The sequence below is a fragment of the Asterias amurensis genome, chromosome 1, assembly GCF_032118995.1.
Source record: "Asterias amurensis chromosome 1, ASM3211899v1".
Lineage (NCBI taxonomy): Eukaryota > Metazoa > Echinodermata > Asteroidea > Forcipulatida > Asteriidae > Asterias > Asterias amurensis.
The window spans coordinates 36,169,351-36,194,481 of record NC_092648.1 but is presented as its reverse complement, the minus strand read 5'-3'; the positions used below and the strand labels follow the sequence as shown (position 1 = coordinate 36,194,481).

At 40.0% G+C, this 25,131-nt stretch overlaps 1 protein-coding gene across 1 annotated transcript in view; it reads left to right on the top strand.

The window, feature by feature from the left end:
- The window catches only part of LOC139938538 (cilia- and flagella-associated protein 61-like), a 28,869-nt gene that overhangs the window by 1,637 nt on the left and 2,101 nt on the right, over positions 1–25,131 (top strand). The window contains exons 2-26 of the mRNA XM_071934111.1: positions 1,225–1,387; positions 2,220–2,370; positions 2,895–2,971; positions 5,266–5,460; positions 6,130–6,262; positions 6,906–7,053; positions 7,628–7,720; positions 8,330–8,452; positions 9,478–9,541; positions 10,055–10,115; positions 10,800–10,975; positions 11,635–11,743; positions 12,582–12,779; positions 13,654–13,938; positions 15,188–15,316; positions 15,613–15,740; positions 16,989–17,174; positions 18,129–18,388; positions 18,760–18,954; positions 20,277–20,423; positions 20,892–21,021; positions 21,457–21,697; positions 22,993–23,100; positions 23,825–24,019; positions 24,631–24,690. Coding sequence (XP_071790212.1) covers positions 1,242–1,387; positions 2,220–2,370; positions 2,895–2,971; positions 5,266–5,460; positions 6,130–6,262; positions 6,906–7,053; positions 7,628–7,720; positions 8,330–8,452; positions 9,478–9,541; positions 10,055–10,115; positions 10,800–10,975; positions 11,635–11,743; positions 12,582–12,779; positions 13,654–13,938; positions 15,188–15,316; positions 15,613–15,740; positions 16,989–17,174; positions 18,129–18,388; positions 18,760–18,954; positions 20,277–20,423; positions 20,892–21,021; positions 21,457–21,697; positions 22,993–23,100; positions 23,825–24,019; positions 24,631–24,690 — 3,738 coding nt within the window. The 5' untranslated portion in view covers positions 1,225–1,241. The remainder of the gene's footprint in view (positions 1–1,224; positions 1,388–2,219; positions 2,371–2,894; positions 2,972–5,265; positions 5,461–6,129; positions 6,263–6,905; positions 7,054–7,627; positions 7,721–8,329; positions 8,453–9,477; positions 9,542–10,054; positions 10,116–10,799; positions 10,976–11,634; positions 11,744–12,581; positions 12,780–13,653; positions 13,939–15,187; positions 15,317–15,612; positions 15,741–16,988; positions 17,175–18,128; positions 18,389–18,759; positions 18,955–20,276; positions 20,424–20,891; positions 21,022–21,456; positions 21,698–22,992; positions 23,101–23,824; positions 24,020–24,630; positions 24,691–25,131) is intronic.

The window sequence follows — 25,131 nt, the reverse complement described above, 5'->3', positions numbered from 1 at the left end:
GAACGATGTTGTTGATGTGTGGTTGAAGTGTCATCGATGAATCAAAAATAAACCAACTGTATAATAATGTTGATATTTTCAAAAATATTTCTGTACACAGTATAAATTTTCTGAACTTTTGGGGGCTTCATGAGTTTATCGTTTTCTATATTTGTACAACAAAATTACAATTTACAATAAGTTTGTTATTGGGGGGTTACTGTTGGGGGGTTATACAGTAACCCCCGGAAAGGGATTTGACAAGGGGAGCGGCCAAGCTTTCCAGAACCTGTTGTCACTTTTGTACTGTTGAAACGAAGCTTATCACAGTAGGTACCTGCCTGTACACGCCACACAATGGAAAGTCTGGATGGATAAAACTGTTGGTTGTCCAGCTATCAGCAAAAATGATTGGAAATCCCTTCCCGAAACAGAATGAGTTCTGGGTTTTATTATGATGTAGAAGAATACAAATTATGTAACCGAAACAGGACATACAACTTAACATCCCATCTAATTCTAAGGGGCAAGCTGAAAGACTTGACCGGTATGCCACCATTTTGAAACTAGAAGGGTAGACTGATGATAACTAAGGGAATCAATGTGTGGTGAAGAGGTTTTCAACTAGTGGTTTAATCCTGCCGAGGCCTGGTTCTTGATAAATTTACCGAGACGAAGTCAAGGTAAATTATCAAGAACCAGGCTTCGGCGGGTTTAAACCACTAGTTGAAAACCGATTCAACACACTTTGATTCCCATTCATAAATACCTTTTCGGTCAAAAAACATCAACACTTTTTGTCAAAAAGTAAAATAAATGCAAAAATTATAATTGTTCAATGATTTCTTTCAACACAACACCCCTCCAGCTATGAAATGGTAAGGCCCCCGGGTAAACAACTCCTTATAAGGAGATTGCTGTGCGCGTCGCGCGTATCTTGTGATGTGGCACAACTGTTCCAGCCGTTGCTTTCGACCAATAGGAATGAATAAACTGTCTTATAAGCACAGGTGCATGCTCGCGTGTCACGTCCATGTTTCAACACTTTTTACTGGTCATTATCAAAGGTTTATACACAACCACGTGATGCGCTCTCCACCAATAGGAATAGCGAAACTGTCTTAGGTATTTATGAATTTGAAATCGATTACACTCTACTACTAGCAGTCAAAACAAAATGTAAAATCTCAAGACCTGGCAGACTTAATTTTATGTTTAAATTGTTTTCCTATTCTTTTTACCTAGGTTACTGATTATCCACAATGACAGCAGTTTTGATGTCAAGCAATGGTCCAGCAGAAGTCATCAATGCACGTCGGACTGAATCCCTCGATGCGCCAAACATTCTGAAACTAGTGGGACCATCAACGGAACCTCAGTTTGGACTTGTCAATGTTGTCAATTTAATGTAAGAGGAAAAAATCAATCAACACTCAGTAAAACAGTAGTCCTTTTTTGAGAATCATAGTAATTTTTTCTTGTTATTTTTTTTGGGTGAAAAACAATGTCCGAAGAGGAAGGCATTTTATTCCTGCTGCTTTAAAATAACCCTCTGCACCCATAACAATTGCCGTGATGCCCAGTACTTTTGGGGATGGTGCCATCCTTTGCCAAGTTCCAACAAAAGTTTTTATTTTCCTCACAGAAATGCCTTTACCATAGAGAAACTGCTGTGCCCCTTCAAGAGCGAAGTTGAAGACCTGGTGTTATTTTATCGACTTCCAAACTGCAAACATTAACCCTAGTAGAGACCAAAGCAATTGCGAGCAGCTTGCACCAAATTGCCCATATATTAGCATGCTCGCAAACACGGTACAGTTTGACCTACTTCCAAGTTCTATTCAATCAAAAAAGGTTAAATCTACATTTCTAAAACAAAACCAAATGTCTGTTTTGTTTTATTTTCAGATTATTTTTACTGGAAAAAGGAATACAAAATGTTGTATTGTTAGCTATTGTAAATGCCTTTACCTAGTGTGATGACACAGAATTGAATGGTTTGTAAGGCGAATGTCACACAAGGCAGTTTATAGGCTAGAAATGCATTCATATTTGAATGTTCAAATATTTGTCTAAGGGATCGTTAAAGATGTTAGAAAAATAACTCATGTGCTCCGGAAGTGGTCCCCCATGCACTGAAGATGGTTGCCTGAAAAACTTGCCTTGTGTGACATGGCCCTTAATGGGCATGTCAAAGTGTAAAGTTGTTCATCCTTATTCTTGAATTTGTTTCATTTCAGTGAGAAGGCAGTCTTGGCTGTGACGCTCAACAATGACAAGGAACAGATCTTGGCTCACTCAGCTTTCTTTGATTATCCTAACGTTCCCGAGGTTGACCCAGCCACTTGGCAAGAGTGGCTCAACACCTACTATGACTGTGAGAAATGCACTGTAAGTACGATACAATGCGCATGCTGGTTAAATCTGAATCCAAAAGTAAACGCAAAGAAGGACTTTCATAATACAAAACGTAATATGGAATAATTTCCTTTCATGGTGTATAGTGGACTCCAGCTATAGACTAGAGGTCTGGGCCCATTTTCATAAGGCTGCTGCTTAACATTAAGCAGATGTAACACTGCTTGACAAATTTCTTTGCTTAGCATAATTTGAGTGGGGCTCTAGTCACAAAAATGTAAACTTAATGTAATTTTGGCTGGTAACCTTTTTCTGTTTAAAGCAATACTTTTTTGTGTTTAGCAAGTTTTGTGCTTACAGGCTTTATGAAATTGGGCCTGAATGTTTCTTATCAGCAGAGTGGGTTTGAGTCCATATGTTAAAACTTGTGTCTTTAAAAGGAGACACTTAATCAGCATTGCTTCTTCTTGTGGATAGGAATAAAGCTGTAGGGTTTTTGTGTTGTACTTATTACTAAGGCCTTTTGTTGTTATTTGTTGTTGTTTCTTTATTTACAGCCCTTGAACACATTGTTCATGCACTATTTTGCAGCAAAGCAAGAGTTTTCACACGGCAGTGCAAGGGAGATCATTCGGTAAGCACACAGTGTAAACTGTACTGTAATCTTATAAGCGTATATGGGTATGTTCAGACAGCGTACTAACTTAGACCCGAACCGGTCTAACTTTTACGAGCAGCGGGGGGTGGTCGTAAAAATAAAAACCCATTGCGTTCAGACAGCACAGAGTTAAACCCGATCCGGTTTATCTTCGGTTTTAAGAGGTCAAAGTAGACGCGACCCCGTTGCTCTAACATCCGGTTATATTCATCAGATTCACGCACCGAGTATGCCGAGATACCGAGTGCCCCATGCCCTGGATGATCAGACAGGGCATAATTATTTGATACAAATGGCTCAATCGAACGCGGTAACAGTTTTACCGTTGGGAGGATATGGGCACTTAAAACAAACATGAACACGACTCGAAATTATTTTAAACAAACAAAATATTGATACAAACCGCCGAGAAAACTCACCAAAATATTGTCCATATTCCATGAAACAGAACACGTTTCATTTTTGTGTTTTGTTTTATACCACTGTTTCCGATTTAATAAATACTTTTAGTTTGTACTTCAATCGATTGGAATTTGCGATCTCTCAAAAGCTGGTGCCGCGATTTTTATTCCGATTGAGTCGTTCATAAACACAACTACACAAGTGCAAGTTACGTAAATACATGTACTTTGCAGTATTTTCCCAACTTCCCAACAACGTGGTGATATTGCTGGCGTAGGGAATTTCCCCTACACACAGCCTCGCGCTCACTGCAGTTCATTCTCCCAGATTGAAAGTACAGCACGCTAGTAACGGTGACGGCAATAGAAAGGCACATCCACGGGATCGGTGATGGATAACTATGGGATATCAGAGAGTGATCACTATGGGATGGCAGCGCTGTACATGTGAGAAGCAATACAACATATGCTTCTTCGCTGCGCTCGTAGTATACGCATAAAAAAAACAGTTTCAATTTATTGTAGGACACTCAACAAAAAAAAGCTTGGAAAATATAATTTTGTTTAAGAATTTAATAAATCATGGGCGTGGGCCTGTGTTAAACTGCATACACTGATCGAGAGGGTTTCGCCAACTCGGTAAGCGGCAAGAAAGTAATATAAATACTCGGTGCTTTTCAGCATCAGAGGCAACAGAAACCGTATACAAGCACTCCGGGTTCCGGGCGTGTGCGTTGAACCACACAATGGGTCGTCCGTTGTGAGTTAAAACCGGATGTCATTCTGTCCACACGCAGTGTTAAAAGATAAACCCGAACCGGTTTAGACTTAGACCACCTCGCTGGACGGTTTAAGTTTTGGGGTTTAAACCCGATCCGGTCTAACTTTATTTGCGTTCACACGCACAAAAGTTGAACCCGAACCGGTCTAAGTGGACTTAGACCAACTTTAACACGGCGTGTGAACGACCTCTAAGTCACCCAGTATGTGAGCCAATATCAGCAGATCAAGATTAGGTGTCAAGTTATAATCTTGTGGAAGTGGCGTGGCCGAGCGGTTAAGAGCATCGAATTCACTCTGGTGTTTCTGATCAGCAGAGTGTGGGTTTGAATCCCCAGCTGTGACACTTGTGTCCTTAAGCAAGACACTTAACCATTGCTTCATCCTTCGGATGGGACGTAAAGCCATTGGTCCCATGTGTTGTGTGACACATGTAAAAGAACCCAGTGCACTTTATTGAAAAGAGAAGGGGTTCGTTCCTGGCCAGGGCTGCTGTATGCGCCGTAGCACGTTGTAAACCCTTAGGTGCCACATAACTGGGTCTCAGAATTCATCACTGCAATAACCTATCTTTCTGAAAGTTTGTATATACTCAGCGCCTTGAGTACCTTGTTTGGTAGATACGTGCGCTATATAAGACTTTGATATTATTATTATTACATTATAAGCCGCACCACCCTATGTGCCACACCTAACCTGCATTATGACCAACACAAAATGGAACTGTACTGTACCAATTGCTAACTGTTTAATGTTTGTATGTACTTGAATGCAATTTTCTGCGGTCATGTCTCACTTTCTACACATGGGTTCTACTTAATCGACTTCAATCTGGACATGGACAAATTTAAACAACAATTTAAGAGACATCACTCAACTCAAGAAGCCGATTGGCACGTGTGAAGGTGGGGGCTACACTTTACTGATTTGGGCTGTCAATCCAGATCAACTGTCACAAGGGGCACATTGCCATCTATGGTTATCCTAGAGTTCAAAGTTGCCCCTGTAGTTTTTCTCAAAAAAATTCTGGAAAAAAAATATACAAAAATTGTATTAATTTCTAACCTTAAAATTATCTTCATTTTGCAGCACTGTCTTTAATGCAGTACCAGACATTCACTTCTTGTACCTCATTGTACCCAATGGCATCTTCCCTGAGCCTGCCTTGGCTGACATCTTCAAGCCACTGGAGAAGAAGTTTGGAGCAAAACCTCTGGAGAAATATTCCATATTTGTCTGCCACAGACATGACCATGCTCCGGTTCTCTTCGTTAGGAAAGCCAGGTACTGTCCAGTTTGATGATTTTTTTTTTTGATTTTTTTTTTTTTTTTTTGGGGGGGGGGTTCAGGAAAGGAACCTACCCCATCACCCTTGGGAATGGTTACAACAATATTTTGCCTTTCTGAAACTTCGGCTTGGGCTCAGCCTCTGGCTTGGGCTTCTTTCGCTTCCCCTGCAGTGGAAACGCAACTCAGCGTTTATCATGCATTTTGGAGCATCGTGCCTAGAGCGGGAGCCCGAGGTTTGAGAAAGGCCCACTGCTTCTTAAAGGGATGGTATACAATTGGTAATCACTCCTAATTCAATGGCTATAAAAACCTACTTGGTAAAAAGAACAACAGCTTTCGATAGTGTGAAGCATTTTACAAATCAAAAATAGTAATGTTTTTTAATTTTTTATTCTCATCACAAAAGGGTTGAAAACAATGTTTGGTCGTAATGGGCCGTCAAAATGCATTGAAAAAAGGGACTGGCAAAAAACCTTGTATAAACCGGAGCCTCGTAATAACAGGAGTGGACTGCATACAATAAGTGGCAAAACACATTGAAGGGATGCAACTTTTTTTGTCACATAATTATGCAGTTATAAACCACAACGGAAACTGACTAGGTAAAATTGGTTTCAAAAAGTGTTGCTTTTCAAAATTTTGTGTTTTTGATTTTTGTTTCAGGGTGGAAGACCATGATGACCTGACGCCTATATTCAACCGTCAGAGTGACATGTTGAAGACGACGTATGGAGATTACTTCTTAGCGGAGTTGATTGAGTCTCAAGATGAGGATAACCATGCTATTATTGTTGAGGTGAGCTGACGTTGATATCCCACTCTTCTTGTCATGAAAAACTCTAGACGATGTTGTATCATATTGTTTATATGATTTTGGGTTGAACAAAGAAAAATTGACTAAAAGCAGGATTTGAACCATGGACCTCCGGATCACTGTGCCAGTGCTCACCAACTGAGCTATGTAGCCCTATGTTGGCAGTCTCCCTTTTTGAAGTGTGTGTACTCAATTTTGGTAAATGACCTAAAAATTTAAAACCTAGCAGAGTCTTTCTCAAAGGCCTCTCTTTTTTAGCCTTAAGACTCTTAGGATCGAAACGTCAGACCATTAACTAATAATACATGTATACTATTAGGTCATTTTGGTTGGTAAGAAGTTTGCAACATCTAATTCTAGTTTCTCATACTTATTTTTTATTTACAAAAGACTTTTTTTTTTTCCACTGCTTGTTTTAATCTAGGGTTGACATTTTAATATACCATCAGATACAGTGGAATGCGTTAAGCCTTGTCAACCATGTTTGTCATCTTAGCCGACTGAAACAGGATAAATATGAAACCTGTAAATTATTTATGTAATTGTGAAGCAAAAAACTTTGCCCTCATGTGCTCAAAAATGCGATTCAATTGATGTTGTTTGACTATTGTGTTGATTTGACCAGACGGAGGGCAATGCAGTTGGATTCATGAGTATCTCTAGAAGTATTAATCTGGATTTACTGAGTAGGTGTTTTGAGTTGGGTCCATTCCATGGCCTGCGTAAACCACATCCTGAAGATGTCCTCGTGCCTCCTACACCACCCCCTACAGGTTGGTATTTAATGTGACTGGGGTTTGTTTTTTTGCGGTCAAAAACTAGTTACTGCTTTGGTTGAATCATTTCCATTGGTTGGTCACTGGCCATTGACCGAAACAGTTATTGGTTCTGACTGCGAAAACGCACCCCTACCTGTTGCCCACGAATTGACTACATATGTTTTACAACCAATTAGATCACTGTCATACCATGTGTAAACTTACTTGCCAGGTAAATGATGTTCTTTTGAGAACTTGCTTGCTCTATATTCTACTGCTGCGGTGTAGATTTACTTCTTTCTCAAAAACTATGTTACTTCAGAGGAAGCCGTTTCTCACAATGCTGTATACTATCAACAGCTCCCCATTACTTGTTACCAAGTAAGATTTCTTCAGGCCACTTCTCTACTCCCGCAGAATAGATTTTTCTAGAGTTTGGGAGACTTCTTAGTGCTTAAAAAACCCAGTCCTGCTTATTAATTACTACCTGGGCAGAAGGTAGGAAATTGGCTGGGGCCTAGGGTCATCATGGGCTCAACCATGGGTTAGATTGCTCTACCAACTAAGCTATCTTGTCCTTTTATTGTAGCTGAACAACCAGTCACAGCTGATGATCATGAAGGTAGTCAACATGGACCAGACAAACCGATGTCCAGATCCAGCTCAATCTCCAGCAAGAAGGGTGAGTGTCAGTCCAATAGAGGTGTGTCATAACACTAATAATCAATCCAGTTCTTTGTCTCTAAAACCCTGACTTGAATGTCAAGGTCGAGCCGTCAAGTACACTGGCGTCTAGTTCAGGGACCAATTTCATAGAGCAGGAAGTAGTTAAACACAACAAATGTATGGTTACTGTAATGTTTACCAACTAAAATACCATGCCTTATGTACAACACGTGAGTGGTATCATCTTGCTCTTTTTTGCGTAGCAGAAAATGGTTAAGGAATATTTTCTGCTATCTGATGATCGATAGTTATTTGCTGACGGTATTGCTAGTCAATGTTCAGCTTTTTCAAAGCAACTGATAATCAGCAGCTGGCGAAATTTATTGGTAAACTGGCCAGAAGTAGCTGTTTTCACATCTGAGGTGGTTGTGGATGTGATCAGTGGTTCTGCAGAGAAAGGGGAAAAACTGTTATAAAAAAAAACATTTTTAAGTTGCACATATAGTTGTTGAATAACATTCTTTCGATAAAAGAGAGAATCCTTTTAGACTTGTGGTTCTTTTTACAAAGAGAAGTTTAGTAAGTTTTATAATCGTTTTTTTTTTTTCCTGTTTTTTTCCGTTAGGTGACGGCACCATACCAACTCCGGCCACTACAGTAAGACCAGGAAGTGGTAGTAAAACCACACCCGCTGGTACCCTACCATCAACACTGAGTACGCCTGCACAGCCTAAGCCTGGAACCAGTGGTAAGCATCGCCCCACTGATAAAGTTCCATGGGAATATAATTCAAAACAACATTTATTTCCACATATCACCATCAAGAAAAAAAAAGTACAGTCAACAAAAGTAAATCTTATGGCATGTTCCAAGAAGCTGGGCTTTTGTCAAGGAGCAGCCTTCAAAAACAAAACAAAAACAGCAGCTTTACAATGAAGAATTAGTGATGTGGTTTATTGCCCAAAGAAATAGTGTGACACAAGGCGTTTCGGCTGTCAGACTTAAAGACTCTGGACACTATTTGTAAATGTCAAAAACCAGTCTTCTCACTTGGTGGTTCTCAACATATGCATAAAGTAACAAACCCGGGTGAAAATTTGAACTCAATCGGTCATCGAAGTTGCGAAATAATAATGAAAGAAAAAACACCCTTGTCCTACGAAGCTGTGTGCTTTCAGATGCTTGATTTCGAGACCTCACATTCTAAATCTGAGGTTTCGAAATCAAATTCGCGGAAATTTACTTCTTTCTCAAAAACTATGTTACTTCAGAGGGAGCCATTTCTCACAATGTTGTATACTATCAACAGCTCCCCATTACTTGTTACCAAGTAAGATTTTATGCTGATAATTATTTTGAGTAATTACCAATAGTGTCCACTGCCTTTAAAAGACACCTAAAGGTAGGGCAGTGCTTCTGATATGCATAGGGGTTGCGTTCCGGGGTTGAAGGTCACAATCTTGCAGATTATTGACTGTGAATGAAGATCTGTGAATTTCTAAATCTTACAGCACAAGGTCAGACATGAAAAATAATAACTGTCCAAACGTCAATTTTCAATTCGCCAAAGAGTCATTGCTCTATTTATTCATCCAGCTCTTTCTTACGATTACTACATTCAGTTATATTTACAACCGTGACCGTAGATTGCAAGTACTTTTCTAAAAGGTGTGTACTGTAAAAAGTGATGTCTTCGTCAATACTCTGTTTGTAACCATCTGTTCACCACCTGTTTCCCAAAATTCATTGCACTCTTATGGTTTACTTTCACAGCCAGTGGAGTCGAGTCAACAGATGTCAAGATTCAATCCAAGCTAAGTGATGTGCACATGGCAAGGTAATAATGCTATTGCAGTTTGGTATATAAAAAACAAAACATGCGACTCCTATAAATAAGCTAATATGTCTTACACTTTTCAGTCTTCTGATGATGACTAGAGCATGTTACTTGAAGCGTTGAGCTCAATCCGCGGCAGTGAAGTTAATAACAAGAGGTCCCCTCAATCCACTAAGCGAAAGCAGTAGTCGATGTCCTACCTTCTGCCCAGGAAGCAGTTAATAAGAAGGACAGTTCTGATCAGAAGTGAGAAGTCTCCCAAATTCCAAAGATCTACGTTGCGGGAGTAGAAATTTAAGTCTCCTGAATTCCAAAAAAATCTACTCCGCGGTAGTAGAATTTGTAGCGATACAAGTTTACGAAAGTACATAATCTACCCTGTAGTAGATACAAACATGGTGTTATCACAAACCAAATATACATTAATTGTTTCTCACCATGCAATGCCTCACACATTTATCAAATCCCACTAACAAGCTTCTATACATTATCTTGTGTATTTTTCTACACCAGTGTTGCCTCCTTGATGAGTGAACATGAAGATGCAGAATCGGTCAGGTCAACCGGGTCAAAGGTAACTAGAGTCTAATTTTAGTCACCATTCTCTATGAATATCTGCACTAGCCATTTAAGCAACAGATCTTTATTAACCTGATGTATGCATGTGCTGAAGCAACATTTCTGCTAATGGTCTCTGCGTTTGAATTGAACTCAACATTTCAACTAGCTTGCTCTAGTCATCGTCAGACAGTCTTCTGACGATGACTAGAGCAAGCTAGTCGAAACATTGAGATCAATTCAAGAACTGACTCCGCGGTAGTGCAGTTAATCCTATAAGCTAAAGTAGTAGTCCCAGCTAATTTTCTATACCTTCCGCCCGGTTAGTAGTTAAAAAGCAGGACAGTTCTTATCAGAACTGAGAAGTCTCCTGAACATCCGAAAAATCTACTCCGGGGTAGTAGACTAAAGAAAGACGGTTCTCTAAGAACAAAATCTGCCTGGCAAGTAGATGGTATTGTCGCAAACCAATTATATACTGATACCTCACCATGCAATGCCACAAAGTTATCAACAAGGTGGATGCTTGTATTGGAGTGTGGCAATGAGCCCGTAACGTTTGAGAACAAGCATCCACCTACCAACAAGTGATACTAGACATCTCTAAGGCTGTCTTCAATTGACCCCGAAAAGCAAGATTTGAAACATAAAATAACAATTTTCATCTCCATCAACATAATTCCGTTTCTCCTTTCTACAGAAGAGTGAGTCACTAGTCTCAGCACAAGGGGACACCGATGTCACCCCAGCGGTACCAGAACCAAGCCCTACCCCAGAACCCGCTCTCCCCACCCCAAGGTTTGATCCAGTGTATCACGGAGAGTCCAACGGCTTCACCATTCAGCTATTCTGCATTGATGAAAAATATGAAATGAGGTAAAAGTTTGGTACTTTAGGACAAAATCTGTCAGAAAAATGTTGTGTCGAACTTGGCCTTTGCTGGAGGATAGAGCATGAATGTATGATATGAGATAAAGTCGGACATATTTTTTCGCAGGGGTATAAGACTAAACCACAGCGGATGCCATTTCCATCATTACGGTGAGGAAATGATGCCTGACATTCGTTTTCTACCGCACCATAGTCCTGGTTTGATTGGCAGCATAATGCGCCACAGCACCTCGTTAACCATTACATGGTGCTAACGAGTAGGTCTGATAATTAAAACATACTCCCACATACCTTGCAGGAAAATACTGGTTTTTCAGCCTCCAGGTTTCTCAGCCTCCAGGTTTAGAGTTCCTCAATTATTAAACCTAGCACCAGTTGTGTGTAACCAGAGATTTTCATCACATGCTATAACCACTAGTTATCTTTAGTGTATTCTATACAATAATAATAAAAATAGTGACTTCTTATATAACATGCACGTCCGTCACTCAGCGACGCTCTTGGCGCTGATAAAGTATTTCCTGCAAGATTTGGGACGTTTGAATTATGAGACCTGATCCATTTATAGCACCATTTAATAATTAGCAATGTGCTGTGGCGCAAGTTGCCCCCGATCATGATAGAATAAATGTTTTTATCCACAGATCTCTGGACTTTCTACCCATGGCATTTTCTCTGTTTCCTGATAAGGAGTTTTGTATACTCACCATGCCCCACATGGTACCAGAGTTCCCTCTCCTTCAGAGCTTTGTGGTAAGCAGAAAACAGAAAACCTCCCGGCCCAATTTCATAGAGCTGCTTCTAAGCACTGACTATTGCTTAATAATTTTCTGCTCTGCAAAATTGAGCATGATACCAGTCACAGATATGGTACATGAGAAATGGTATTTTGGTAGGTCACCGGATTCTGGTAAGCATATTTGTGTTGTGCTTAGCTACTATTTGTGCTTAAGCAGCTCTATGAAATTGTGCACTGTTGTATTTGATTGCGCTATTGCTCAATGATCTTAAATGCCATGTGAAATATATGTGTGAAATATCAGGAACTGTGATGTTTGTCTCACATACTTCAGCGATGGCACTGCAAACTGACACATTTTGTACAAAATCCATCTTCTTCATTTTAAGTTTTCAGTTGTTTACATGTTTATACTTTAAATCCTTCAAGAGCTTTACTTTTTGAATTGCAATAATTATGCATTGCAACCTTTTCATGAAAGTGACATACAAAATTTTCCTCAAACAGTCTCCATATGTTGTTGTAATGAGCTGCGACAAAAATACAAATATCCTCCTATCTACAGAAGACGATCAGAGCATACTGATCGAAACGTCAAGTGAAAAACAACGGTTCTTTTCAGAACCACCCCAACTCATGAGAGATAGTCATTACATGGTGTTACCGCAAACCTTTCCATATCGTTTTTACCACCATGCAAAGTTTCAAATCCTACAAAATATCATGCTTGAGGCTTATAGTTTTTACAAATTATTTTTTTTACAAACATTTGAAATTGCATTTTTCTGTTTTCTTCAAACATAACATACTGTATCTGTTTATTATTCCTTTTTTATGTTTTCCAACCGACAGAGAGTCACCCCTAAGTGCCCCAGCATCCTTGCTCAAGAGCTGTATGTATTCAACAGATGCGGCCTTCTTCAATCCTTCGAGGTTCGGCCGGCCTGTACCACCGACGAGCAAGGGGTGGAGGACTTGATACAACATGTAGACAACAAGGAAGGACTGATGACTGATCTTAGACAGTTTAACAAGGCTAGGAGAGATCCGGTAAGAATAGACCTTTTGCACATGATGTCATATCAGTAGAGCGCCGCTCGTACAAATCAGTGCGTTTTGATTGTGCGTCATTGTGTACCTCTACGATGGCGACTGGATGACATCAATGCATAGGGTCTATAGAATGTATTGATGTGAAATATTGAAGACTTGTATCAAATAATAGTCCATAGAGAGCTCAGTTGGTTGAGCACTCGGACGTTAATCTGGAGGTCGTTGGTCCAAATTCCGCTCCAGTAAATTTTTCTTTCTTCAACCCCAAATCATTAAAGACATGTCTTGGGTCTTTAACGCTGACCTCTGGTCGGTTTGTTTGCCCTCCGATGGCACACCCTGCATTAAGCAGAACATAATTAACGCTCAGGCCAATAACAGAAATCCGAATTGTGATCAATGGAACACAACTTTACTCATGGTCGGGTTTGGTGTAGTGGATCTTTTCTGGCCTACTACCTCCACGACCCTGCAGTGGATTCATCCTAACTGGTGTTAGGACGAGTAACCCTTCCTACTTAAGATGGGTTCATCGGTCCTACGTATTTGGCTACGGATCTGAACCCGTCTTAAGTCCTAAGATTAATCCTAAGTTAGGAAGAGTTTGGTGAAATCGACAGCTGGTTCTTTGTACAATTACCACATTACTTTAAAGAGTAATGTTTCTTAAAATGCTTTATACTATCAAACACTGCTGGAAGGCTTCTTAGCAAAGGTTTTTAATGCCATTTATTTTAAGGGTGGTTACCAAATGTATGCCTTCAATTTTATAGAAAATTGGCAATATAGAAAAGTTATAAAAATCTCATCAAGGTTGGCATCCCCTTTGTTATAGTTTGTTTTCATTGATTATTTCCCTCCCCAACTCAAGGATGGTACACCAATCCAAGCCTTTGTCGCTACCTGTCTGAACCAAGTGGTGGGCGTGGCCATAACACGTCAGGAGGAGGATATCGAGTACATCCGCTCCCACTACAACATCGAAGATTTCATCTACTTCAATCACCACCGCCGAGATGAGCATGGTCACCTTCACCATCTGGCCCTCAATCCCATATTCCAGCATCAGACTAAACACTTGATGAAAGAGGTACTACGCCAGGCCCACTTTACGTGTCTCTACTACCCTGTGTACCCGCCCTATGCGTCAGAGGAGGTAAGGGGACTGTAGGTAGTATTTAAAGACACTGGAAACTGTTGGTAATTGTCAAAGTTTAGTCTTTCCACTTTGTGTATCACAACATATACATACATAAAATAACAAACCTGTGAACATTTGAGCTCAATTGGTCGTCGAAGTTGCAAGATAAAAAAATGGAAGAAAAAACACCCTTGTCACACAAAGTTATGTGCTTTCTTGATTTCAAGACCTCAAAAACTAATTCTGAGGTCTCGAAAACAAATGTGTGGAAAATTACTTCTTTCTCAAAAACTATGATACTTCAGAGGGGGCCGTTTCTCACAATGTTTTGTACTATCACCCTCTCCCCATTTTATTGCTAATAATTATTTTGAGTAACTACCAATAGTGTCCACTGCCTCTAACAGGCATGATATTCTTTCTACTTTATCTTGTTTTCTCATTTTGCGACAAAATTGTCATTGATAAGGCCTGAATAGTATATAAAGGTTACACCATCTGTACGTGAAGCCCTTGTACTCAATAAAATATTTCTTCTTTTTTCCAAAGGGTCAAATGTCATGCCTGTTTTAAAGAAAAAGCACAGGACAAAGTTCATAAGCCTTTTTGAGGTATGGCGGACGTGATACGCGCTCGTCACACGCCGCGACTGATGCCACGCTCACCATGTTGGTGGTCATTAGGTTTACGTGTAAACGCTGCGTCGCCTAAAATGCACACTTCACTGAATAACATGCGTTCTATTTCTATGGTCAATACGCACAAATTTACCACAACTTTACAGTGTTGTAGCATCGTGTCCGCCATACCTCAAAAAGGCTTATTCAACGTACTGTTAAACGTCATATTTTGTGGTTAATGCATCTGCACAATACAGACATGTACAGAGTTAATTTTTGCATCAAGGATAAAGAAAATAAAAATAAAAAATTTTCGCTCTCACACCGATGTGTATTAAGCACCGTACTCGGTAATTTCCCAAGTTCTGTGAACAAAAAACCACAGGCAATACACTCGGGTGGGACTCAAACCCATGACCTTTGCATTGCTTGAGCAGATTACTCACCAGCATACCACCAAGCTAGCCGAGAGGCTAGAGGCAGTTCAAACCCTTAGTAGCAGGTACCTCAACGATTACATAGGTGTCATTTTTTGCTGCGGGGATAAAGAATATAATTTCTTCAGTACTTTCCATGTATTGATAAAAGCCAAGGTTTTTGCATGTTAATTCCAAATCAATACAATATAATCTTCTTTTTGAAAGGTGCGGAAGAAGCATTCCTTGGTTACCAGCTTAAACTACATGGTACCAGTGAGAGGAAGGAGGCAGATTATTTATCCGGTGGATCAGCTTAAAGGCAACGCTCCGTCTGAGAGAGTCCTCAAAGAAAAGGTAAACTTTTAAGTCTTATTATTTGTGTGTGCGATGTAAGTGTCTGTCTGTTTGTTTCATTTGCAAACAGATTTGTTGTTGTGTTTGTTAGGAATGTTCAGGTAGACATTTTTTCATTTCATTTACACAAATATTTTTATTGCTGCCCTACATTTACATCAGCCAATTGGCTGCTGGCAAACAATTTGGGGCGCTCTGAAGTTGTTCCAGTCATAATAAATTGTCCGCTGTGGGCTAGTCTAGAAAAATTAAGAAAAATTACAATATATTTTGTGTGTGGTTTTGTTTTTCGACAGGAGAAGTATGCATTGAGTCACATGAACCGGAAGTTGACCCTTGAACCCAAGGTCACAATCAATGCACGTGTGGTCGTTGTTGGTGCTTCAGATATAGGAATGGCTTTTCTTGAAACTTTGGCATTCTGGTGAGTTGTTTGAGGAAACTTTCACAGAAAGATGAACCACATAAAACTATAATATCATCCGGATAAAAAGGCTGTCATGAAGTCTATAATTTTCAATTTCATAGAGTAATACCAGAATGAAGTTGACAGCCATAAATAATACCATTTCACATGTACCATAGTCAGATAGTGACCAGTATCCTGCTCACTTTTTCTCAGTAGGAAACTGGGGCCAATTTCATAGAGCTGCTTAAGCAAAAAAATCGCTTAAGCACGAAAATAGCTTGCTTATTTTTCACATGTTACTGGCAAAAAATTTCATGCCATATACATTGCTTGTGACTGGTATTTAGCTGTTGTTTACTTAGCATAACAATTTAATGGAATCTTGGCCGGTAATCTGATTTTACTAAGCAAGGATTTTTTTGCTTAAGCAAAATTGTGTGCTTAAGCAGCTCAATGAAATTGGGCCCTGATAACGGAAAGGTATCTGTTTGGTTATCACTCTATAAAATTAAGATTGCTCTTCTCGTTTTTAAATGCTTTAACAAAACTACACGTCATTATATTACCACTTTACTGTCATATTACACTCCTCCATGATTTCTTTGGTCCACACTTGACATCACTCGCTTGAATGTTCCCCGAGCAAACAAAGTTTTAGGTCAAAAGGCTTTCAGTGTGGCTGGGCCAATGATTTGGAACAATCTCCCAACTGCCATTAGGGAATCTAATACTCTTTCTGCTTTTCGTAAAGTCCTTAAGACTCACCTTTTTCCAAGTTAATTTCTTTCTAGTGCGCTGATCTTGATGGAATATAGCGCCTTATAAATTTGAATTGTTATGTTATGTTATGTTAAAATCAATGGTAATAAATACCTTTGGTTAGAAGCCTACAACAGCTTTCGATAGAAAAAGCATTCTGAGAAACATTTCACCTAAAAGTAATTTGGTTATTATAAAGGGAAGGTACACGTTTGGTAATTGTCAAAGACCAGTCTTCTCACTTGGTGTATCCCATCATAAGCATAAAATAACAAGCCTGTGAAAATTTGACCTAAATTGGTCATCGAAGTTGCAAGAAAGAGATGAGAGAAAAAACACCCTTGTTGGACGAATTTGTGTGCTTTGAGATAGGAGTAAAAGACTTCTGTCGAGAAGTCTTTTATTATTTTTTATTATTATCTATATGAAATTGGGTTCTGGCTAATCAAGTATACTTTGACATGAGGTATACAATATTATAATATTAATGTTTGTTTTTGACAGCCCCCATCTACGGTTCAACAACCTGGTGCTGATTGCGCCAAACGGTCTTCCTGGTGAACTGGCCCCCGATGCAGTCCGAGCCAAGTTCCTCTCTATGAGCCACTGCTATACCCAGGATCAACTGTCTCAGGTGTCCCTCCGTTCATGGGTCAATGTTGTCCAGGCAAAGATGGTGGCCATCAACAGGTATAGCACATTGCACTTAAATGATTTATATATTTCAGAAGGGGAAAATAAGTGTTTGGTTTTACAACATATTAACCGGCCAGGTAAGATATTGGCCAGGACAACTACTTTCGTCTAAATGAGAAGTTAATAGGGAACTTGTCGTTATTAACTTCACTGTCTTGGAGTGAGTTCTTAATTAGTCTTATTTGGATTAGACTGTCTAGTCTACTGACGATGACTACACAGCACAGTAGAAACATATACATGGTGTCACTGCAAACTGAAGATACATGAGAAAGCACTAAATAAAAGTGCTTAGTACACATCAGTGTAAGGATAAAACCAACAGATGTACTAACATAAACAATAATAATAATAATATTAACCCGTTTTTATAGAGCGCTTTTCACACCCGGAGGGCGTCCCAAAGCGCTTCACATTATTACCCCTGGTCACTGGGCCTTAAATCACTCCTTAAACCATCTCAGCTCCCCGGTGGGGAGTATGCAGCCTGTGCAACATTAATATGCGCTACTCGGCTAAATCAATCACAAGAACCAACTCTGCCCTCACAGGTACCCATTTACCCCTGGGTGGCGAGAACAAATATAGTTAAGTGTCTTGCTCAGAGACACAAGTGTTACGACCGGGACATTTGTATCACTAGTGCAATTACTATAATTAAATTGTAGCGGTCCCTGCTGCTGAATACATGGTTCGGACTGGTCTCTTGTCACCAGTCACACTCGGTGGTCTAGTGGTGAGGACGTCTACTCTATGTAAAGAAGTTGTGGGTATGAAACTCTCCTTAGCCGTATGCCTGTTGATTTGTTGTCATGCAGGACTTTCCTGCAGGACATTTGGAAAGCACCAACTGTACAGTGCTTATCACATATTGGTGTAAGAGTGCAACCAATATCGACATTTTGCAGCTATGGTCTAAAGAATCCACTTTACTCTTTAAAAAACCAGAGGCAGCAAGTATGTGAAAGTTGCAGGAGGAGCCAGGGTACCCTACGATCACCTGATCCTATGTACAGGTCAGCAGTACCAGACTAGCTGCCCTACGGGGGCAGAGGTTTCAACCAAGCTGGTGACCAACGCCTCCCTCCCTCAGAGTCCCAACTCTTACTACAAGGGTCGGGTGCCCAAGAACGTCTTCACGGTGAATGATGAGTACGATGCTTGCCGGGTAGTCAAGTGGATCAACAAATACTTTCTCAACAGCGAGGGTACGTATTATATCTAGTGTTCTTTCTCTTAACAAATCTTTTTCATCGTTTGGTTGGAATATACGTATCTTAAACAGTGTCATGTACTAACAATAAGTACTGCTTGATTACAGAGCGCCGCCATGTTGACATCACAAAGTGTGTAACCAATGGTTCCAATTAGAACAATCGCAAACGCTTGCGCAAACGGTTGTAGTCTTTTGTGCGAGTGGGGCTGCAGCCCTGGTCTTTGACAATTACCAATGTTGGCCGCGTGCTTCAACAACACTACTGGCTTTTGTCAGAGTCAACATTTTTAATAGTGCAATCATTCAAATATGAGTAACTCGGTAGAAAAAATCCTCATGAATCTTTTCCCCCACTTGTTACAGGTAAGGCAATCATTTATGGGAGTTCCCTGGACGCCTACAGCGCTGTTCAGTCATTGCTTGATATCGGTCTTCCGGGCTCACGGATCTGCTTCATCAAACCTCCTCTCAAGTACAGCGTGACATGTTTCAATAACGCCAAGGTGGAAGAGACGGTGCATGAAGGCATTGCGGCGGAGGGTGTACAGATGTTTGAAGGTAAGCAGTCATGAACAGTCAAGGAGAGGCGGCTATGAGCAAGTTAGGGTGGCGATTAGACTTACAGAAACCATAGAGCACAGGGAGATTGTATATATCGAACTATGAACTATGCACTTGGGTATGGTTGATACAGTGAATTCGAGAGCTACTTCACAGTTTCTGGTCGCTCACCCAAACTTATAGTCAAAGTTGTGTCTTTCGTGTTTCCAATTCTTGTGGTTAAACAGGCCACTTCTGTTTACCCCCCCCCCCACTTTTGTCTCAATATTTATTATTTACCCATTGCTATTTCTGAGAAAATTAGTTGTTCCAAACCAATAGATTGGGACCAAAATGACCGTTTATTTGCAATAAATAGTTACTAGCAGAGTCTTTCTCCTTGGGCTTTTTCTGTGTGCTTTCTGTCTCTCTACCTCTCTGTTTATTCTGTTTATGTGTTTCCACTTCACTGCTTTTGTTACTTTTGTTTACCTGTTTATGTGTGTTGTGTGTGTTGTCATTAATTTTTTTTAGACTTCCAGAAAGACTATGCTAGGGTTGAAAAGTCAGGTCATTAACAATAATATTAATAATAATAATAATAATAATAATAATAATAATAATAATAAGACTTGTAATGCGCATGTATCCACCCTGCTGGGTGTTCAAGGCGCAAATTACTTGCATTAAAACCATGGGTCCTTTTGGGTTGTAAGCAGTTTCCAACAGCTAATTCTATTTTCCCAGTTTAAAAAACACTTAGCAAGATGCAGGCCAGATGCTTCATGGGGGCAACGTAGACAATCCTTGCCCCATGTCAGTACCTTGGTTGCCCTTTTACTTGCCAAATCTTATGAAGTTCCCTGGCCAAGTCTTGTTACTTCTGGATCTTTTCCATCTCCTTCGAAGCTACCCTTTTATCTCCCGGCACAGCTATGTCACTGAGATTACATATCTTCTTTGCCTTTATCTAAGACTCCAACATCCTGACGCCTATGTTTTATTACATAATTAGCCTAAATGTTTAAGTCCCAAAGAGTCTTGACCTGTTCGGTCTCTGCAACTTTCTCCGGAACCTGGTTCTACTATTTTGCAGTCACTTGGACACCAAATTTCTTACACAGATCCCAGTGAATCACCCTCCAAAGCTATCCTTATATCTCCCACGGCACAGCTGTGTCAATGAGACGACACATCTTCTTTGTCCCGTCTAAGACTACAACATCCGGACGCCTATGTTCTATAACATGATCAGTCTGAATGTTAAAGTCCCAGGGGATGTTAACCTGGTCAGCCCTACAATTTCTATTATTATTATTATTATTATCTTGGTTGTTTAGGTTATTATCTTGCCCAGTGGAATGACGGTAAGGGAGGGGAGGAGTTGTACTGTGCCTCATTCACCTGCGACACTAAACCTCTCAAACTGGAATGCTCTGCTTTCTTCTGTTTCAACAACAAGGCGGTTGATTACGACACATTCAAAGGTAAAACTTTACGGGTCAGAATTTCTTAATATAATTACCTCAAAGATATATATGAAATATCAATGTGTTGATTTTTTTTGGGTGGAAAGAAAGTAAGGTTAAATTTTTCAACAAAAACGAAACCAAACGGAAAAAAAATTCAACATTTGGGTTGGGTTGATGTGTTGTATGCTCCCCATTGAGTTCAGAAAGTTAGAGGAATGGTCTAAAAGCAGTCTTATGAACAGGGATAGTAATAAGGTAGCACCATTTTGAGTATTAATGGTTTTCAAATGAACCGCTGGTTGACAACTCAACATTTGGATCTGTATGCTCTGATTGTCTTCAGGAGAATGCTGGACTGTGTTGCTAGATACTGCCTTGGAGATCAACTGTTTGTTAGGCTTAAACTGATCGAATCGTAACTGGCGTTCACAAACTGTTTATATCATATCTTTGTGTTTTTTCTTTGCCTACACCTGTACACAGCAATAAATGACAGCTGTTTAGTGTTTGATGGCAAGTTGGTCATCGATGCCAACTTCCACACCAACGATCTGGCCATCAGAGGGGCGGGACCACTCACAAAGTTCCAGCGTAAATACCACGCTGACCAATGGTGAGTAGTGTTACCTGATACAGCTGATTAAGTCAGTTTGTAACAACTCTTGCTATTGGTTGAGAGCATGTCACGTGATGTGCATTATTTCAATGGTCAAAATAAAATTAAAAAACCATTACAAAAAATCTAATTGGTGAGCTCAGGTGGTAGAGCGTCGGTATTTTATTCCGGAGGTCGTTGGTTCACAGCCAGCTTGAGTAAAAAACCAACTATTTAAAAATTTAACCACTCAGTACCCCTTGTTGTTTATTTCTTTAAACACTGTTTGTGATCATCAAAGGAAATACTATCTTTCTGTGAATAAACCCAACCACACAATTACTGTCATGGTTTTTTGTTTTCTCTGGAAAACTAGAGCACTTATGATGGAAAGAAACTTAAATGGTTTGAAGCAATGCACTCTTCTAAAAACCAGTTGAACTATTTCTATAGGTCCCATGCAAACTTCAACTCCAAGGAAGTAGGCAGTGCCCTTGCGTCCACCATGTTGAGACTCTTCGATCCCACCCTGGAGACAGACACCAGTCCACCCATCGAGCCCGTTCCTCTGATCCCAATCTACTTGGAGGCTAAAGTCAAAGGGGCAGACCTGCCGGGTGGTTTGCGATACCTTCATTTTGGCAAGCCGAGTTTGGACACGCCATTAGAGGCTGACATGGCGCAGCTTGATTATGTAAGTGAATAAGTCCGGTTGTCAACCTTCGGTGGTCGGATGGGCGTCGTGGTATCTTTCCATGCCTTCCACCTCCATGAACATGGTTAAAATCCAGCCGGGGGCACTATGTGGATTGGGATTTCAGTCTCTTTCTGATTGCAAGGATTTTTCCCTGGAATATTTATGTGGGGTTTTCCTCCCACATCTAAACTGAAACTTCCTTTCGTTGTCTTCTCTCCATGATTGGGAATCTTGGCTAGTACAGTGATAAAGTTCACTTTTCTGAGAATACCTGGCTTCACAACCAGAATTAATAACAAAAATAATTAGTATTTATTTCGGTTTTTACCCGGAGTTAGTTAAAAAGCTAGACAGTTCTTTTCAGAAATGCGAAGTCTCCCGAAATCCGAAAATCTACTCCACGGTAGTAGAATATGTAGCAAGACAGTTCTCTAAAAAAAAAAAAATTACCTGGCAAGAAGACACACACATTGTGTTATCGCAAACAAAATAATTATATAAAGAATAAAGAATATAAAAAATGAAAAAATATGCAATCACCATGTCCATATTCCATGTAAAAATTTGGGGGTTGAACAGAGAAGTGACTAGAGTTGGATTGGAACCAACGACCTCCGGATTAACGTGCCAGCGCTCTACCAACTGAGCTATCTAGCCCTATATTGGCGGTGTCCCTATTTTGTCAATATCTTTGTTCTGGGTGCCAGTCAGAATCCATACAACCGTGAACTGGCGTGTAGCCAGGGATCACACCCAAATTACGATACAACCTGGGAAGCGGCAGCCAGGGGATCACCTTTAGGGGATGCGACTTTTTGTTTCAGATATCAATACAAACCACAAGGGAAACTGACTGGGTAAATTTTTAAATGATTTGTGGGGTTGAACGAAGAACCAAAGATATTGACAAAATGGGGACACAGCCAACAGAGAGCTAGATAGCTCAGTTGGTAGAGCGCCGGCACGTTAATCCGGAGGTTCGAATCCCACTCTAGTCAACTCTTTGTTCAGCCCAAAAAATCTTTTAAAATTCACCCAGTCATTTTCCCTTGTGGTTGATATTGATATAATAAATTATCAATGAGCTAAAAACCCCAGAAAGCAGGGAATGAACCGATGAGTATGGTAATAAAAGGGTGGGGCTGGGGAGGGGCTTGGTTTACTACAGGAGATAGGGAACACAAACGACAAAACATTTTGTTGCATAAGAGTACTGATACGTCTTTGGATGAGCCGTACAAAGCAGAGAGGTGTCCTAGACTAACTTTGCTGTGTTTCTGTTTGTACCAAAGGGGAGAGTGTTGTTAACAGGCGACAAGGAAGGCTCAACACAAGACTACTTCAGGCTTCATATCAACCAGTACAGCAATATTCAGACTGTCACCTGCCTGTCTCGAAAGGTACACCTACTACTTTAAGAATTTCGACTGAACACCTTTTTTGTAGAAACTTCAACCAAAGGGGGGAGTATTTCTGATGAATTGAATGTTGTTGTGCTGCATTATTCATCATCAGTACTTTTACAGCAGCTACTCACAGCATTTTATAGAGGGTGTATTATGTCCGATTTGGTGTTTCTGATCAGCAGAGCATAGGTTTGAATCCTGGGGTGGATTTCACAAAGAGTTAAGACTAGTCTTATCTCGAGTTAAGACGAGTTACTCGTTCTAACATAGGACTAGCCATACGTTTTTTCATATCTCCTAGGACAAGTCATAAGTTAGGACTAGTCCTAACTCTTTGTCTCGTCAGTTGTGTCCTTAAGCAAGACACTTGACCTTTATTGCTTTATCCTTCGGATGGGATGTAAAGCCAAAGGTGTACTGTGTAAGTCAAGTTAAAGAACCCAGTTATAGTTATTGCTAAGAGAATGGGTTTGCCTCTGTGTTTCTAGCTGTAGCTACTGAAAGTGACGCAGCACCTTGAAAACCCTTATAAGGTGCTGCATAAATAAGTCTCATAGTTCTAAAATTCAAAACCTGTCTTAAAAAGTTTCTGTTTATTCAAGTGCCTAGTGTACCATATTTTGGTAGATACAAATGCTATACAAGGCTATATAGATTAATATTAGTATTAATAATCTGAAGGGAAATTTGTTGATGATAAGTTCTCTGTTTTTAATAGAGTGTGGACACCAGCAATCTACTCTGTCTCTACAACCTCCATGAGCGATTCCTCAACAACCTGGTGTCTCGATTTGACGAAGGATTGATAACAGACCTTTACAGCTTCTTCCGTGAGACCTGGTCCCTGGCCGTCTTCCATGATCGCTTCTTGGACTTCAGACAAGAGATCAGAGAGCTTCTGGTCCAAAGACCGGTAAGACCTAAAAGTGTTCCTCTCTTAAAGGCAGTGGACACTGTTGGTAATTACTCAAAATAATTATTGGCATAAAACCTTACTTGGTGGTGAGTAATGGGGAAAGGTTGATAATATAAAATATTGTAAGAAACGGCTCCCTCTGAAGTGACATAGTTTTCGAGGAAGAAGTAATTTTCCACGAATTTGACTTCGAGACTTCAGATTTAGAACTTGAGGTCTCGAAATCAACCATCTAAAAGCACACAACTTTGTGTCACAATGGTGTTTTTTTTTGTATGGTTATCTCGCAACTTTAATGAACAGTTGAGCTCAAATTTTCATAGCTTTGTTATTTTATGCATATGTTGAGATACACCAAGTGAGAAGACTGGTCTTTGACAATTACCAATAGTGTCCAGTGTCTTTAAGGGCAGTTCAGTATAATCAATGTTTCAAAGTTGTGCTTTTTTCTTTTTGGCTTGGGGTGTCACAAATATTGAGCATAAGTTATTATTTTTCTTTATAGTACATTTATGACTCTTTTGATGAGTTGAGTTGACTTCAAGTTTGTCTTAGACTAAATACAAAACTAACATACACTTGATTTTTACCTGATTGTTTTGTTTCAGGCTGTTAACGTTGCTGCCCTTGAGGAGAAGGTCAGACAACTGATTGATCAGGACCTACAGGTTGGTGTTGTAATCAAAAGAAGATGTTCTTAAATTACACTTCAAATGCTTGATCAAGCTTGATCACAAACTTTGCATCAAGTTGCGTGTTGTGGCCGAGAAGTTAAGAGCACGGAGACTCAAGGTCTGGTGTTTCTGATCAGCAGAGTGTGGGTTTGAGTCCTGTGATGGTCAAGGCACTTGTGTCCTTGAGCAAGATACTAAACCATAATTGCTGTATCCTTTGGATTGACCATTAAGCCGTTGGTCACGTTTACTATGATTGGTAGCGCTTGTAAAATAACCCAGAAAACATTTTCCAACAACCTGAGCTGAATTATTATCCACCGAAACAATTTTTTCCACTGATATTTAGAGATTTCAAGGCCTAAATTGTTTGCTGTCCTGTTTCTGAAGTTCTATTTGACCATTTGTTCTACTTCCACTTCAATTTATTTTCCA